This window comes from Sceloporus occidentalis, unplaced genomic scaffold (assembly GCF_023333645.1).
Source record: "Sceloporus occidentalis isolate IW3139 unplaced genomic scaffold, rSceOcc1.0.p SCAF_4, whole genome shotgun sequence".
Classification (NCBI taxonomy): Eukaryota; Metazoa; Chordata; class Lepidosauria; order Squamata; family Phrynosomatidae; genus Sceloporus; species Sceloporus occidentalis.
Window position 1 is genome coordinate 120,086,424 of NW_028316984.1, and position 12,713 is coordinate 120,099,136.

At 38.1% G+C, this 12,713-nt stretch overlaps 1 protein-coding gene across 1 annotated transcript in view; it reads right to left on the minus strand.

Moving 5' to 3' along the window:
* The window catches only part of ZDHHC13 (zDHHC palmitoyltransferase 13), a 36,956-nt gene extending 24,341 nt beyond the window's left edge, over positions 1-12,615 (minus strand). The window contains exons 1-7 of the mRNA XM_089521375.1: positions 12,291-12,615; positions 8,684-8,826; positions 6,619-6,741; positions 6,039-6,116; positions 4,082-4,226; positions 2,758-2,822; positions 345-507 (exon numbers count right to left, since the gene is read on the minus strand). Coding sequence (XP_089377501.1) covers positions 345-507; positions 2,758-2,822; positions 4,082-4,226; positions 6,039-6,116; positions 6,619-6,741; positions 8,684-8,826; positions 12,291-12,311 — 738 coding nt within the window. The 5' untranslated portion in view covers positions 12,312-12,615. The remainder of the gene's footprint in view (positions 1-344; positions 508-2,757; positions 2,823-4,081; positions 4,227-6,038; positions 6,117-6,618; positions 6,742-8,683; positions 8,827-12,290) is intronic.
* Between the last annotated feature and the right edge of the window lie 98 nt (positions 12,616-12,713).

Sequence of the window (12,713 nt, forward strand, 5' to 3'; positions counted from 1 at the left end):
AGAAGCTACCTGAAGACATTTGTAAGGATTCAGAGTCCTCCTGTTTTGCACTCTTAGCACTATGCATTAATACTAAAATGATTTTATTTTTTCTTTCTGTCTTTATAATACTGAAATGTTTATATAGGTAAGTAATCTGGGTACAAACATATTCAATTTCTAAGCATTGTACACAGAACAAAATTGTCTATTGTGTAGGGAAACAGAGAAGCAGCATCTAGTGATGTTATCTTGAAATGGAAATCAAGGTGCTTTCATTATAGCAAGAAACAGCAACAGTCCAAAAACAGTCCAGTAATATTAACAACCAAGGAGGATCTTAAGTGACAAAACCAAAATCATACCTTGAGATTTTTGATGTCCAAACTGGACCCAGCTTCTAGTAATACATCTACAGCACTAACATTTCCTGATGTAATTGCCCAATGCAACGCAGTGTTCTTCTCTATGTTGTCTACAGCTTTGATAGAAGGATTAAACTTTAATAGAAATCGAGTAGGTTCCAGCCTTGATGAAAATAAAGATGTGCAACATGCTAGTAAAGAAAAGACACCTCAACTTTTTAAAAAATCACAGTAAATAAAATAGTGTATTAAAAGTAATTCTGGCATGCCCAGGAAAAACCTCCACAGAAGTAACCATTTACACTGTTAGAGAAAATGAATAAATAAAAGGTTTGTCAAGGATCTTGAAAATACCACAGAATTCTTTTCTGCATCACCTCAGAATACATAAATAAAAAAAAACAGCAGTAGAATATTTGAGGCCAAAACACACAGAACAGGGAAATACATAATTCCATCTGCAAACATTTCTATTATTAGTTAACTGGCAGTACTCTGGGATGAGGACAGTGAACTTATTTAAGCACAAGCCTTAAAAGCTACTGCTATAAGGACAGTTCTTTCATATTCCTACCTTCATTTACATTTAAGAATATAGGAATATCTTAGTTCACATGAGGTTGCTTGTTCATGTAGTTGATTACTGTCTGACTAGCAGCAGTTCCCAGGATCTTAAGCAAAGGTGTTTGCTTAAGGTGTTTTGTTTTGTTTTTTAACATCATCTGCTACCTGACTTCTTTTGACTAGGAAACAAGAGACTGAGCCAGGACATAGGTGCTTTAAGAATAGGGTTTTATCAAAAAATCAGCACCGCTGCATTTAGAATTTTAGAGGGTGTGAGACCATGCCATCTTCCACTTCTAATGTTCCTACTTCCTCACTTTTTTCATTCAACAAAAATTAATCAACAACAACAACAAAAAAGAACAGAATAACTTAACATTATTTGATTGCTAGAATTGGAAGCCCTTGGACTTCAAATACCCTCCATAAAGTATAGAGGATTATCAAAGTGATGGAATGCAGCCAAAGCTATGATACTTTTGATATGGTTTAACCCTATGGCTACTGTTGTTGGTGTATGTGTTCAAGTCGTTTCTAACATACAGCAATCCTAAGGTGAATCTTTCATGGGGTTTCTTGGCAAGATTTGTTCAAAGGAGATTTGTCATTCCCTTCCCCTGAGGCTGAGAGCATGTGACTTGCCCAGTGGATTTCATGGCTAAGCTGGGAATTTAACCCTGGTCCCCAGTCATAGCCCAATGCTTAAACCACTACACCACACTGGCTCTCCTATGGCTACAGGAGGAACAAAAGACCCATCAAACAATTCAGTAAAGTGAGCATGCACTGGAATCCTTCAAGGAATGAAAGCAGCCCACACATACAAGATATCTGTGTGTCTGAGCATCTAGATATACCAAGATGACTGCATTACTTGCAGAAGAAAAACAACATGTTGCAAGTCTTTGTGGAAGATTAATTATATGGAGTCATCCTAATAACCAGAGTACTAAATTAATATTAAATTAACCTGCACTGAAATCACTGGATGTGGTCAATACAATGCAGCAGCATAGTTTATTAAGAATAAGAATATTAAGTGCAAAAATTAGAATATATATGTAACAAAATATAAATGGGAATAATATTTTCCTCTGATTAAACTACCAAACATTTTAAATAGGGTAATTTTTGTGACCTAAATCCAATTGTTAGTCCCAAACAGAGTACAATAAATCAGTTTACCTAAATTCTACTGATTCAATAGATCTAATCTAATGGTGACCAATAACTGGGTTATAACCATGGCTTTTTAATTTTAAAAAACTGTTCTTCTGAAGTACGAAACCAACAATTTAGACAAGACAGAATTTTTGTGAATAAGTTCTATTATATAAACATCTTAATACAACAGTTCTTTTGGCTACTGATCTGTTTCCAGGCACAATTCAAAATTCAAGGTGCTGAGTACGGCCTATAAACCCCTACACATCTTAGATCCCAGTTATCTTTCATACGAGCCTGCACTTCTTGAGATCTTCAGCCAGGCCCTTTTCTATGACCTACCACTCTCAAAGCTACATCTGTAGGGAACAACGGACAGGGTAAAGAAAGTGGTAGTCATAGCTACTGTATATTGATTTTGTAAACCCTACATTTTCCAGGCTTTATCATATTTTACATTATAAAATACTGCCCATGAGCTGTTAACAATCAACTGTGAACAACTGCTTTGGTAACAAATATGTCACTTCTAATTTCTCCCTGCAAGATTAGTCAGCAACTTTAAAAAAAAAAAAAAAACCACAGTTCTACACAGACATATTATGGTGTCACTGAAATCAATAGGCTTTTCTTCTAAGTGAATATTACAAGACTTAACAGCATATTAATTACAGACATTACTCACCCAATTACTTTGTGGGCTGACAGCATAAGAGGTGTTTGCCCATTGTGATCAGTTGTGTCCACATTCTAAAACATGAAAACCTATTAGCATTTATGAAATGAAGGCTGTGTGTTTCAAATTAATTTATGGCTTAATAATATTAAACATTTATAGCTGAGCAACATATTTATTATATTCAAAGTAAGCCTTGCCTTGCTTACTCTATATGGATGCTATGCATCAACCAACTGGTAGTGCTAGAACCAGCTGGTAATACTATTATCAAGGAGTTTCCAAAGAAGTAGCCATGTTAGTCTCTTGCAGCATAAAAGGGAGGAAGGGGAGAAAGAAAGAAAGAAAGAAAGAAAGAAAGAAAGAAAGAAAGAAAGAAATGTGGCAACACTTTTAAGACTAACTCTTTTTTATTTTTGCATGAGCTTTCAGGGATATAAACCCACTTTTTTGGATGCCATACCAAGTAGTATCATAATAATAATAATAGGATTTATTTATATGCCGTCCAATCACGGTATCATCAGAGTTAACCCTCAAAATAGGCATATCTGTATATCTGAACAACTTATGTTTAACTGCCATTTTTGTACTGTTTTAAGTGTTACTGTATTATGTTGGGCCCATTAAGAAATATAAAATGTCTACTTTGTGAAAGCAAAACATATCTAAGCATTTTAATAGACAATGACAGCTAGTATTAGCAGGAACACTTTCCTATGTTTCCCCCATCCCCGTAAGATATCAGTTTGTTCAGCCAAGAGAAATCTGACTGAAGGAGATGTTATCAGTGGTAAAAATGGGAAAGAACTGCTACATATGTAACTGCCTTTTGCAATCCAATACCTTTCCAATGAGGTGGACTGTAAAACCACTCATGATGGAAACTCTAGTAGTCAAACCTTCTGGGAGCATACTGAGTTGGAAAAGGCTGGTATAGAATCTCATAAGAACAGGTGTTTTTTTCAAACTGTGTATAGTAGTAAAAATATACTAACATAATTCAAAAATAAAAATTCCAAGCTGTAACATATTAGGGATTGTTATGCAGGTCAGGAATCTGAGAAACGGTAACATATGAACAGTTAATCAATTTAAGTTGGAATACCAATACAGTTTGCAGTTCAGTTTCTAAAGGGAATTTGAAGAGTAAGGCAACTCATGCAAAACCTTGCTGTGATTGCTTGTACTAGTGAAACTATGAAATAAGATGTACATAACAGTACAGTAGCAGGATGTAAAGGCAAACTACAAATCATGTCACGTATGAGCATCCACATCAGGTAAGTTATGATTAGAACGTTTAATTAAAAGAAAACATAAAAAAACATACCTGACCCTTTGCTATGAGGTAGGCTATGATGGGCATATGCTGAAAAAGGACTGCTAAATGCAGGCTACTGTATCCTTCACCATCAATGAGAGTAGGATCTGCTCCAAATTTTAACAGTAGTATGACCATAGATAAATGTCCTTGTCTGAAAAGACAAAGACTTTATTTTTAGAACACCACATATGTAGAAAATATAAAATTATGTTAGTAAAAGGAGAGAAAAACATTTATGTAAATTAACTGTCTAGAATGGGGTGGTCAATCACAGAAGGGTAGCAGACTGCCTTAGCCTCCCAGGAGACCATGGAAGGCTGCACTTCCCTACCACATCTGTTCCTGCAGAAAAAAATCAATGTTTACCCTAGGTGACAAGTGGGAATTATTGCCATGTTTTGGGGGCTTCCTGGGCCATTTTCTGACCAAGAGTTGCTTTTTTAACCACAAGTAGAAGGAAGCAAGTAAAAATCACTTCCTGACCACTTAAATTGCTCCAGAGTAGATTCCACGCATGGTGGAAATGCCCTCCCTGAAGGCATGTGGGGGTATCTGGGGACAAAAAAATCTTTAACTTTTTTTTGCAAAACAATTGTAAACAGTATTTTTGACCCCTGAAATTACTAGGTGGCCTTCAAACACGTGTAAATACCTTCCATATCCCTTAGAGGGCACTAGGGGTCATTTTGGTTCAATTTTACAAAATTTTCCAAAAAAAAAAAAAAAAAAGGTTTTGGACCCCTGGGGACAACAAAAATAGCCATGAGGCCACATTTTGCACACCCCAGGTCTTCAAGACCATTAAAACGGATTAGCCTTCATCTAGCCTACCAGCGTCCTCAGGTCTCAGTCTAGGTTGTACATACTTGACTGAGATGTAACAGAGAAATAGAGCTGAGTATCATCTGTATATTGATGACACACAGCCGCAAACTCTCTGATGACCACCCCAAACTGTTTCATATTAAAAGCACTGGGAACATAATTGTGCCCTGTATAATAATCCTGTAGTATTTTGGTAGTTAAGGAAAGAAGAGAAGCAAAAGAAAAGAGAGATAGAAACAAACCAGAACCATGAATGCAATTGTACAGTGACTAATACTGTATGAATTTAAAAGGCTTGCAAATGATTGCTGACTCTGGACCATCTATAATGTTATAAAATAGAGCAGATACCCCATTCCAACAACAGTACTCCATAAACTAAAAGTGAAACAAGCTTTGTCATGTAGATCAGCTGAAGCAGTTCTAGACCAGAGAACTATGGACAGAAAAGCCCTTATCCAGTAACTGACATGAGCATGAGCCCCAAGCAAAACCAGTAAGGCACCAGTGCTGAAACAGCTATTACTGGGCAACCTAAGAGTTCAAACATCCATGTTTTCCCCACACTACAGGGTGTTATCACAAGGTAGCAATTTATAGTGGAGAAGCAGCAGGCAGACAAGAAGAGTGATTAACCCTTTTCCTGAAAACCATTTCCTCCCTGCAATTCTTCCATTCTCTCCAGCTAGGGTCTCAGTCACAAAAGCATACAGTTCTGGTCTGAGACAACCTAATGAACACCAGGCAACAAAGAAATGGGGGGAAGAAGTTGGCTTGGGAACTGGTACTAGGTGCTTTAAAGTATTTCACAACACTGATTACCCTCTGAATCCTGTGAGCTTCTATCGGTTCTGTTGTATTTTATCTGACATATTTCTCCAGCCCCACATACTCTGTGAAAATGCAAGTATGTCATGCAATCTTACTTGTGGCCACAGATCTCCTGATTTGGTCCACACTCTCATTTTTCTAGAATTTCAGTAAACATGCAGTCTATGTAAAATATGCACATTTTTAGCAAACAATTTTTCACAAAATCAGAATAAAGTTCCACTTATTTCATCACACAACCACACAATGACCCCTTCACAGATAAACAGTAGTAAACATGATTTGCTCTTGATAATTCTATACATACCTAACAGCCCAATGAAGTGGAGTTGAATTTAAATCTCCTCCTAGTTGATCCACCACTGCACCTTTGGAAATAAAGAACCTGCAGAACAAAAGCAAATTAATTTTATAAATAAATGCGAACACTAGTAAGTTTTTAATAAGGTACAGAAAATATATATATCTTGTTACTGAAAATTAACATTTTTCTGTAATAGGTCTAACAACTACACATGATCTTAAATTTTGGAAGTCACAGTAACAAATGTTAATAGAAATAGAATGAAGTTTCATTGTCAGAAAATATGCACAGGATGGGCTTCAGTATTTCTGAAGCTAAGCAATGCCTACAGTCAGATCAGGCTGGAAATCATGTGGCTCTCCAGATGTTGTTGAACTGAAAATTCCAGCATCCCTCACCACTGGCATTGCTGGTTACAGCTGATGAGATGTGCAGTCCATCATGTTTTGGTCTCATAATTTCCAACCTATATTAGCTTTAAAATTATAAAATCAGTACTCAGCCAGAAATGACAAATGGTATACCTACTTCATTGTGTTACATGAAGATGTTCTGAGAAATAAACTTACTAACAAGGGCTTACTTTGTAAGATCCAGACGATTATTGATTGCTGCCCAATGAAGAAGAGTTACATTTTCTCTGTCTGGCTGTCTTACATCATACCCTGCTTCTACCAACTCCTGACATCGTTCCAAAATGCCGTATCTGAAATATAAAAAGTCAGATTTGAACATCAAGAAAGAAAACCTGGAAGATAACATATCTTTGTTTTGAATAATGTTTATGCCTATATCTGACAGTGAAAACTGCTTTCGAACTTCTTAAGAGCTGATTATAGAAAAATTGAATATTAATATTCCATAAGATACTTCTTAATATTAAGAGGTAACGGCAAATAATTAATGACTGGACAATGATTAGCATTAGTATTAGTACTGTGGAATCATCAGTATGCTGACAAAAATTAGTGTGAAGAAGAAAAACATTAAAGATTAATAAGAAAAGCATGGAATGACATGAGATCAGAATACTTATGTGTTTTCTTATATACACAAATGTGTAACTCTGAAATCTCTTTTCAAATGTCAGCATTACAAGACATCTCCATTTTTTACTCTCCCTGCTCTTTGTTTACTGTGAGGTGCATTTCTATGTATTTAACCATATTTCAATCTCATTCTGGTCTGGCCCAAGCCACACCCATGTGTGAACAAAAACAAGTTCTTGATTAAATTCTTATGTAACTTTAAATACACAACCTTTTAATTAATGTTTTTATCAGCTGTATTATTATTATTATTATTATTATTATTATTATAGTTTATTTTTATAGCACTGTAAACGTACCCAGCGCTGTACATACAAATGATCAAATCGATAAAAATAAAACCTGCCAATGGCATACAATCTAAAAATACGTATAAAACAATAGATAATAATATAAAATAGAATTAGTTAAAATAAGCAAGCAACAATTAAAAACATCAACATCAACTATCCAATCAGAATGTATGATAGATGTTACTGTGGCAGGGTACTTTTGTTCACTGTTATGGCTTAGCATGACTTATGGCTTCATATCATAGCCCCAAATATCTTGGCAGATGCAGTAACACTGCCTATACAGTATCATGGAATTATACATTTTGCTTCCTTATTTAAAACACAGGGCAAATTTTAAAGGGAATACAGCAAGTTACACAGGATTATCTTTAGATAGTGAATATCATTTCAAACAGCCTAAACTTCTACAAAGTTATCACACCTGCAGGTTATAATGAAAAGTCTATACCAGATAATACATTTGTTACTACACAAAATATGCTAACAGAGAAATTTTATTATTTTAAATACTGTTAATATCATTATTAATAGTAGTATTAAGTACTGGTCTTACTTTCAGGCAAAAACAATTTCTCAAATGTTAAATGTTTGTGAAACTGCATTATATGTCTGGGATGGGGATTCTGACTGGGATTTAGTTGGTGGGATTGCTTGAGATGCTGGAAAGGGAATTCCCCCTTCTTCTTGCAGCCTCCCCCCATGCACATACAAAACCTGCTCTGGGGAGTTGGGAAAGCATCTAGAGCAGTGATTCTCAACCTTCCTAATGCCACGACCCTTTAATACAGTTCCTCATGTTGTGGTGACCCCCAACCATACAATTATTTTCATTGCTACATGCAAATATGTGTTTTCAGATGGTGTTAGGCGACCCCTGTGAAAGGGTCATTCGACCCCCAAGGGGGTCCCGACCCACAGGTTGGGAACCACTGATCTAGAGCATGTTTTCAGGTGACAAGGTGGAAACAACCAGAAGAAAACCCAGTCAAGAAGGATGGACAAGTCATCCTTCAGGGCTATGATGGCCAGCACCACAAAATTACATCCATTGGTACAGCTACCTGGATTTTATGGTGGACTTTTCAAGAGTCACATTATGAAACAGACCACAGCCGTCACAAAGCAGTTACACATCTGATGCAGGATATTGGTCCTACATATTCCAATGCATTCCTATATAAAATGTCCCACTTGAAATCCAATATATATATATATATATATATATATATAAAAATAATATTTAACTATTGTGCAAAATAATTATTACTTTAAGGCAAAGAGCTACATCATTCAAGAGACTTACTGGGTTGCTTTGACAATATCGAAACTACTGTAGTCCTCCACCAAAGGAAGCACATCTTTCTCTTTAAGTACATCTTTGTCATCATGCATATTAGGCCAGCTGTGCCCATGGTGGCGAAGGGGACCATGGCTGTGATTTTTACACTGTTAATTAAGTTAGCATATGTCAGAATGAAAACTTTATCCAAAAATGCTACACATTTACAAGCAATTTGAAAGATTTATATTCATACTAAAATAACAATTCAAAACTTCACCTAAACAACAGATTCAAAAAAACAAACAAACAAACAAACAAAAAAAAACAGAGCATGCAATAGTTTGACCAAGGAACAGCGATAATAGTACGTGTGGCCGTTTAGCATCAGACTCCAAAATTTCCAACTCCTGAAATCTTTCCTTCTTGTCTGCCAGTCCATTAATGTCTGCACAATTTTTGACCTGCTACATAAAACTTTTAATTCATTACACCAGTGTATCTTATTAAAGTGTAGGAAAGTGAAATATGGTGAACTTTTCTTTTTTAAAAGAATGTGTTCTTATCAGACTAAAACTAAACTTCAAAATAGAAACTTGACTAATACCTGCACCACAATCCAGGAACTGTCTCCCACCAAGGCTATAATCCTATATTAATTTAGCCTGGGATTAAAGCCCATTGAGCATTAGTAGTATAATTCTGAGTAAACATGCATAGGATAGCACTGTTAAGTGTGGTGGCAGTAAATGGGGAATGTAAGGCAAAGAAAATACCCAGGACCATGCTCCTTAATATCACATGTTCCAACAATCCAGTCATGCTACTCATGTTTTTTTAAAGGAAGGGTAAAGTTCCAGAGCTGAGTCCAAGTTAACAAAAACTATTGTTGGTATATAAAAAAAACTTGTCCACTGATTTAGAGCAATTAGAGCCTGCCAGTCACTGGTATTCTCATAAAGAATTCTGGACTAGATAGATCTTGGCAGACGTAGAACTAGACAGATCTGTTCAGAAGCAATTCACTTTGCAATGATATGTGAGTGAGGTTACACTAGTTCTCCCTGGTGTATACTGCTGCAATCAGAGTTGAACAGGGTGTTTAGGAGATCCAAATTTCAATCTCCACCGAACTTGGTAAATGAATTTGGACCAGACACTCTTGGCTCAGCCTAGCTACCTCATAGCGCTGCTGTTGCAAGGATAAAACAGAGAAAAGAAGAACAATGTATGTTATCTGCAGCTTGTTGGGAGAAATGGCAGAATATAAATATAGCTAATAACAAATTAATGAAATAAAACCCAATTCTCTGATTCAGCCTCAATGTTTGCTGGAAGCAGCCACCCAGGCAAAAGCAGCCAAGCAACCTGGAATCTCAGTCACACATGATTCCAGACTGCAGAAATGCTTTTGGATGTGCAGCTCCTGTGTGCAAAGGTTTCCTCTCTATAGACAGTCAAGCTGTACGAACAAGTGTCACGCGATGGGGCAGAGCAAGTCAGAGTGGCCTCAGTCAGTAATCCAACTTGTTAAATGTTTCTTCTGAATAAGAATAAAGGGCACTAGTGTTATACAGCAATACACTTCTGCATGATCAATACATGCTCAGGCTTATTTAATAGAGATAATAATATTTTTATCATCCACAGATTCTGAGTATAGGCTACTGTTTTCATAGAATCCTAGAGTTGGAAGAAGCACCAATGATCATCTAGTCCAACCCCTTTGCCATGCAGGAACTCACAATCAAAGCACCCCTGACAGACAGCCATCCAACTTCTGTTTTAAAACCTCCAAGGAAGGAGACTCCACCACTCTCCAAGGGAGTGTCGAACAGCTCTTACTGTTAGGAAGTTCCTCCTAATGTTAATATTAAGGTGGAATCTCTGTTCCTATAACTTGAGGCCATTGTACCAGGTCCTATTCTCTGGAGCAGCAGAAAACAAGCTTGCTCCATCGTGACACCCTTTCAAATACTTAAACAGAGCTATCATATCACCCTCCCAGCCATCTCTTCTCCAGGCTAAACATACCCTGCTCCCTAAGTCTCTCTTCATAAGGCATGGTTTCATTTCTACATTTACTATATTAATGAGCCATGGGAAGGAACTTTAGTCTAATTTTAACAAGAGCATCTTGGATCACAAGAGGCCAATAAGTCTTACTTGAAAATATGTTTCCATGAGTAGCAGCTCCCTTATTCAGATGCACATAATGGTGGGATCTCTTAAAAATACTGGAGTGCTGACTGCTACTTTAAAAAAGAAAAAAATCAGTCCCATTCCTGAATGAAGGAGGATGAGGAAATAGTGCCTTGTTCCTTCCCAATACCTATAGTTGTCGTTGCTGTTGTTGCTGTGTGCCTTCAATTCATTTCTGACTTATGGTGTCCCCTAAGACAAACCTATCATGGATTTTCTTGGCAAGGCTTCTTCAGGGGAGGTTTGCCATTGCCTTCCCCTGAAGCTGAGAGTGTGTGACTTGCCCCAGTGGGTTTCACTCTCCAGAGTCCTAGGTCCAAGACACACTGGTGAAATAATCTTAGTGCTTAGTGGCTTAGTGCTAGGGAATCCTGGGATTTGTAGTTTGTTGTGGCATCAGAACTCTCTGACAGAGAAATGTCTCACAAAACTACAGTTCCTAGGGTTCCCTAGCATTGAGCCAGGGCAGTTAAAGCAGTCTCAAACTGGGTTATTTCATTGGTATGTTTTGGATCTTAGTCCTACATTCAAACCACTGCACCTCACTGCCTCATGTCCAGATCCTCCTTTTTAAAAACGCTTGTGAGTGAGGATACCCGACCCTCTCAGAGAGTTATCCAAGGGCAGCAGTGCTGGATGTAGAGCAAAGTACAACACCCAAAATCCACAGAACAGTAATACCTTTATTCGACCAAGCAAAATGCACAATTTTCCCTCTTTTAGTATGCTTTTTTAAACACCTTTGCCTGGAAGTTTGAGCTCAATTATGACTCTAGAGACCAGGGTTCGAATCTGGCTCAGCCATGGCAACCCACTGGGTGATCCTGGGCAAAGTCACACTCTCTCAGCCTCAGAGGAGGGCCATGGCAAAAACCCCTCTCTGAAGAAATCTTGCCAAGAAAACCCCATGACCTGGTCTCCATAAATTGGGAACGACTTGAAGGCACTCAACAACAACAACCGATGAAGAAGCCAGTGGAGCTTCCAATACGTTATCATTGCTATATTTAGATATTTTGTTATATATATATATATATATATATATATATAGGGGGAGAGGAGGGAATTATTTGCATTGTATTGTATTCAGAGTTGTATTGTATTTTATGTGTATATTGGTTTGTATTATTGTATTACTGTATTGTATTTTACTGTACCTTATGGATTTGCTTTTGTAGTTTTGTAACCCGCCTTGATCTTTTGGAAAGGCGGTATATAAATAAAATCTATTATTATTATTATTATTATTATTATTGATGTTAATATTGCGTCCCTGTATTTTGTGCATTTTGCTTGGCCGAACGAAGGCGTTCCTGTGGGTGTTGCTGTCCTACTCCCGAGAAATCCTCGTCCCGCCTCTAGGCCTCATCCCCGACCCTCGCGTAGCCGCCGCCCCGGGCACCTCGCCACCCAGCCGGGCTCTGCTCACCTCGCGGGCGGCGCCCTCCATAGCGGCCCAGGCGCCCCTCTCGCCTCCAACAGACACGCTTCCTGCTCGGGCTTCCTGGTTACAGGCGCCGGCGGAAGGAGGAGGAGGAGGAGCCCGAGGAGGAGGAGGAGGAGAGGAGCCCTGGCCTGGCTGACCCGGCCCCTGGCGGCCTGGAGGCAGCCTGCAAGCACCAGGCCCCTTGGCGTTGTTGTTGTTGTTGGGGGCCTCCAACTTATGGCAGCCCTAAGGCAAACCTATCCTGAGGTTTCCTTGGCAAGAATCGTTCAGAGGAGTTTTGCCATGGCCTTCCCCTGAGGAGGCTGAGAGAGTGTGCCTTGGCCAAGGTCCCCCAGTGGGTTTCCATGGCTGAGCTGGGAATCCAACCCTGGCCTCCAGAGTCCTAGCTCAAGCCTCAAACCACTA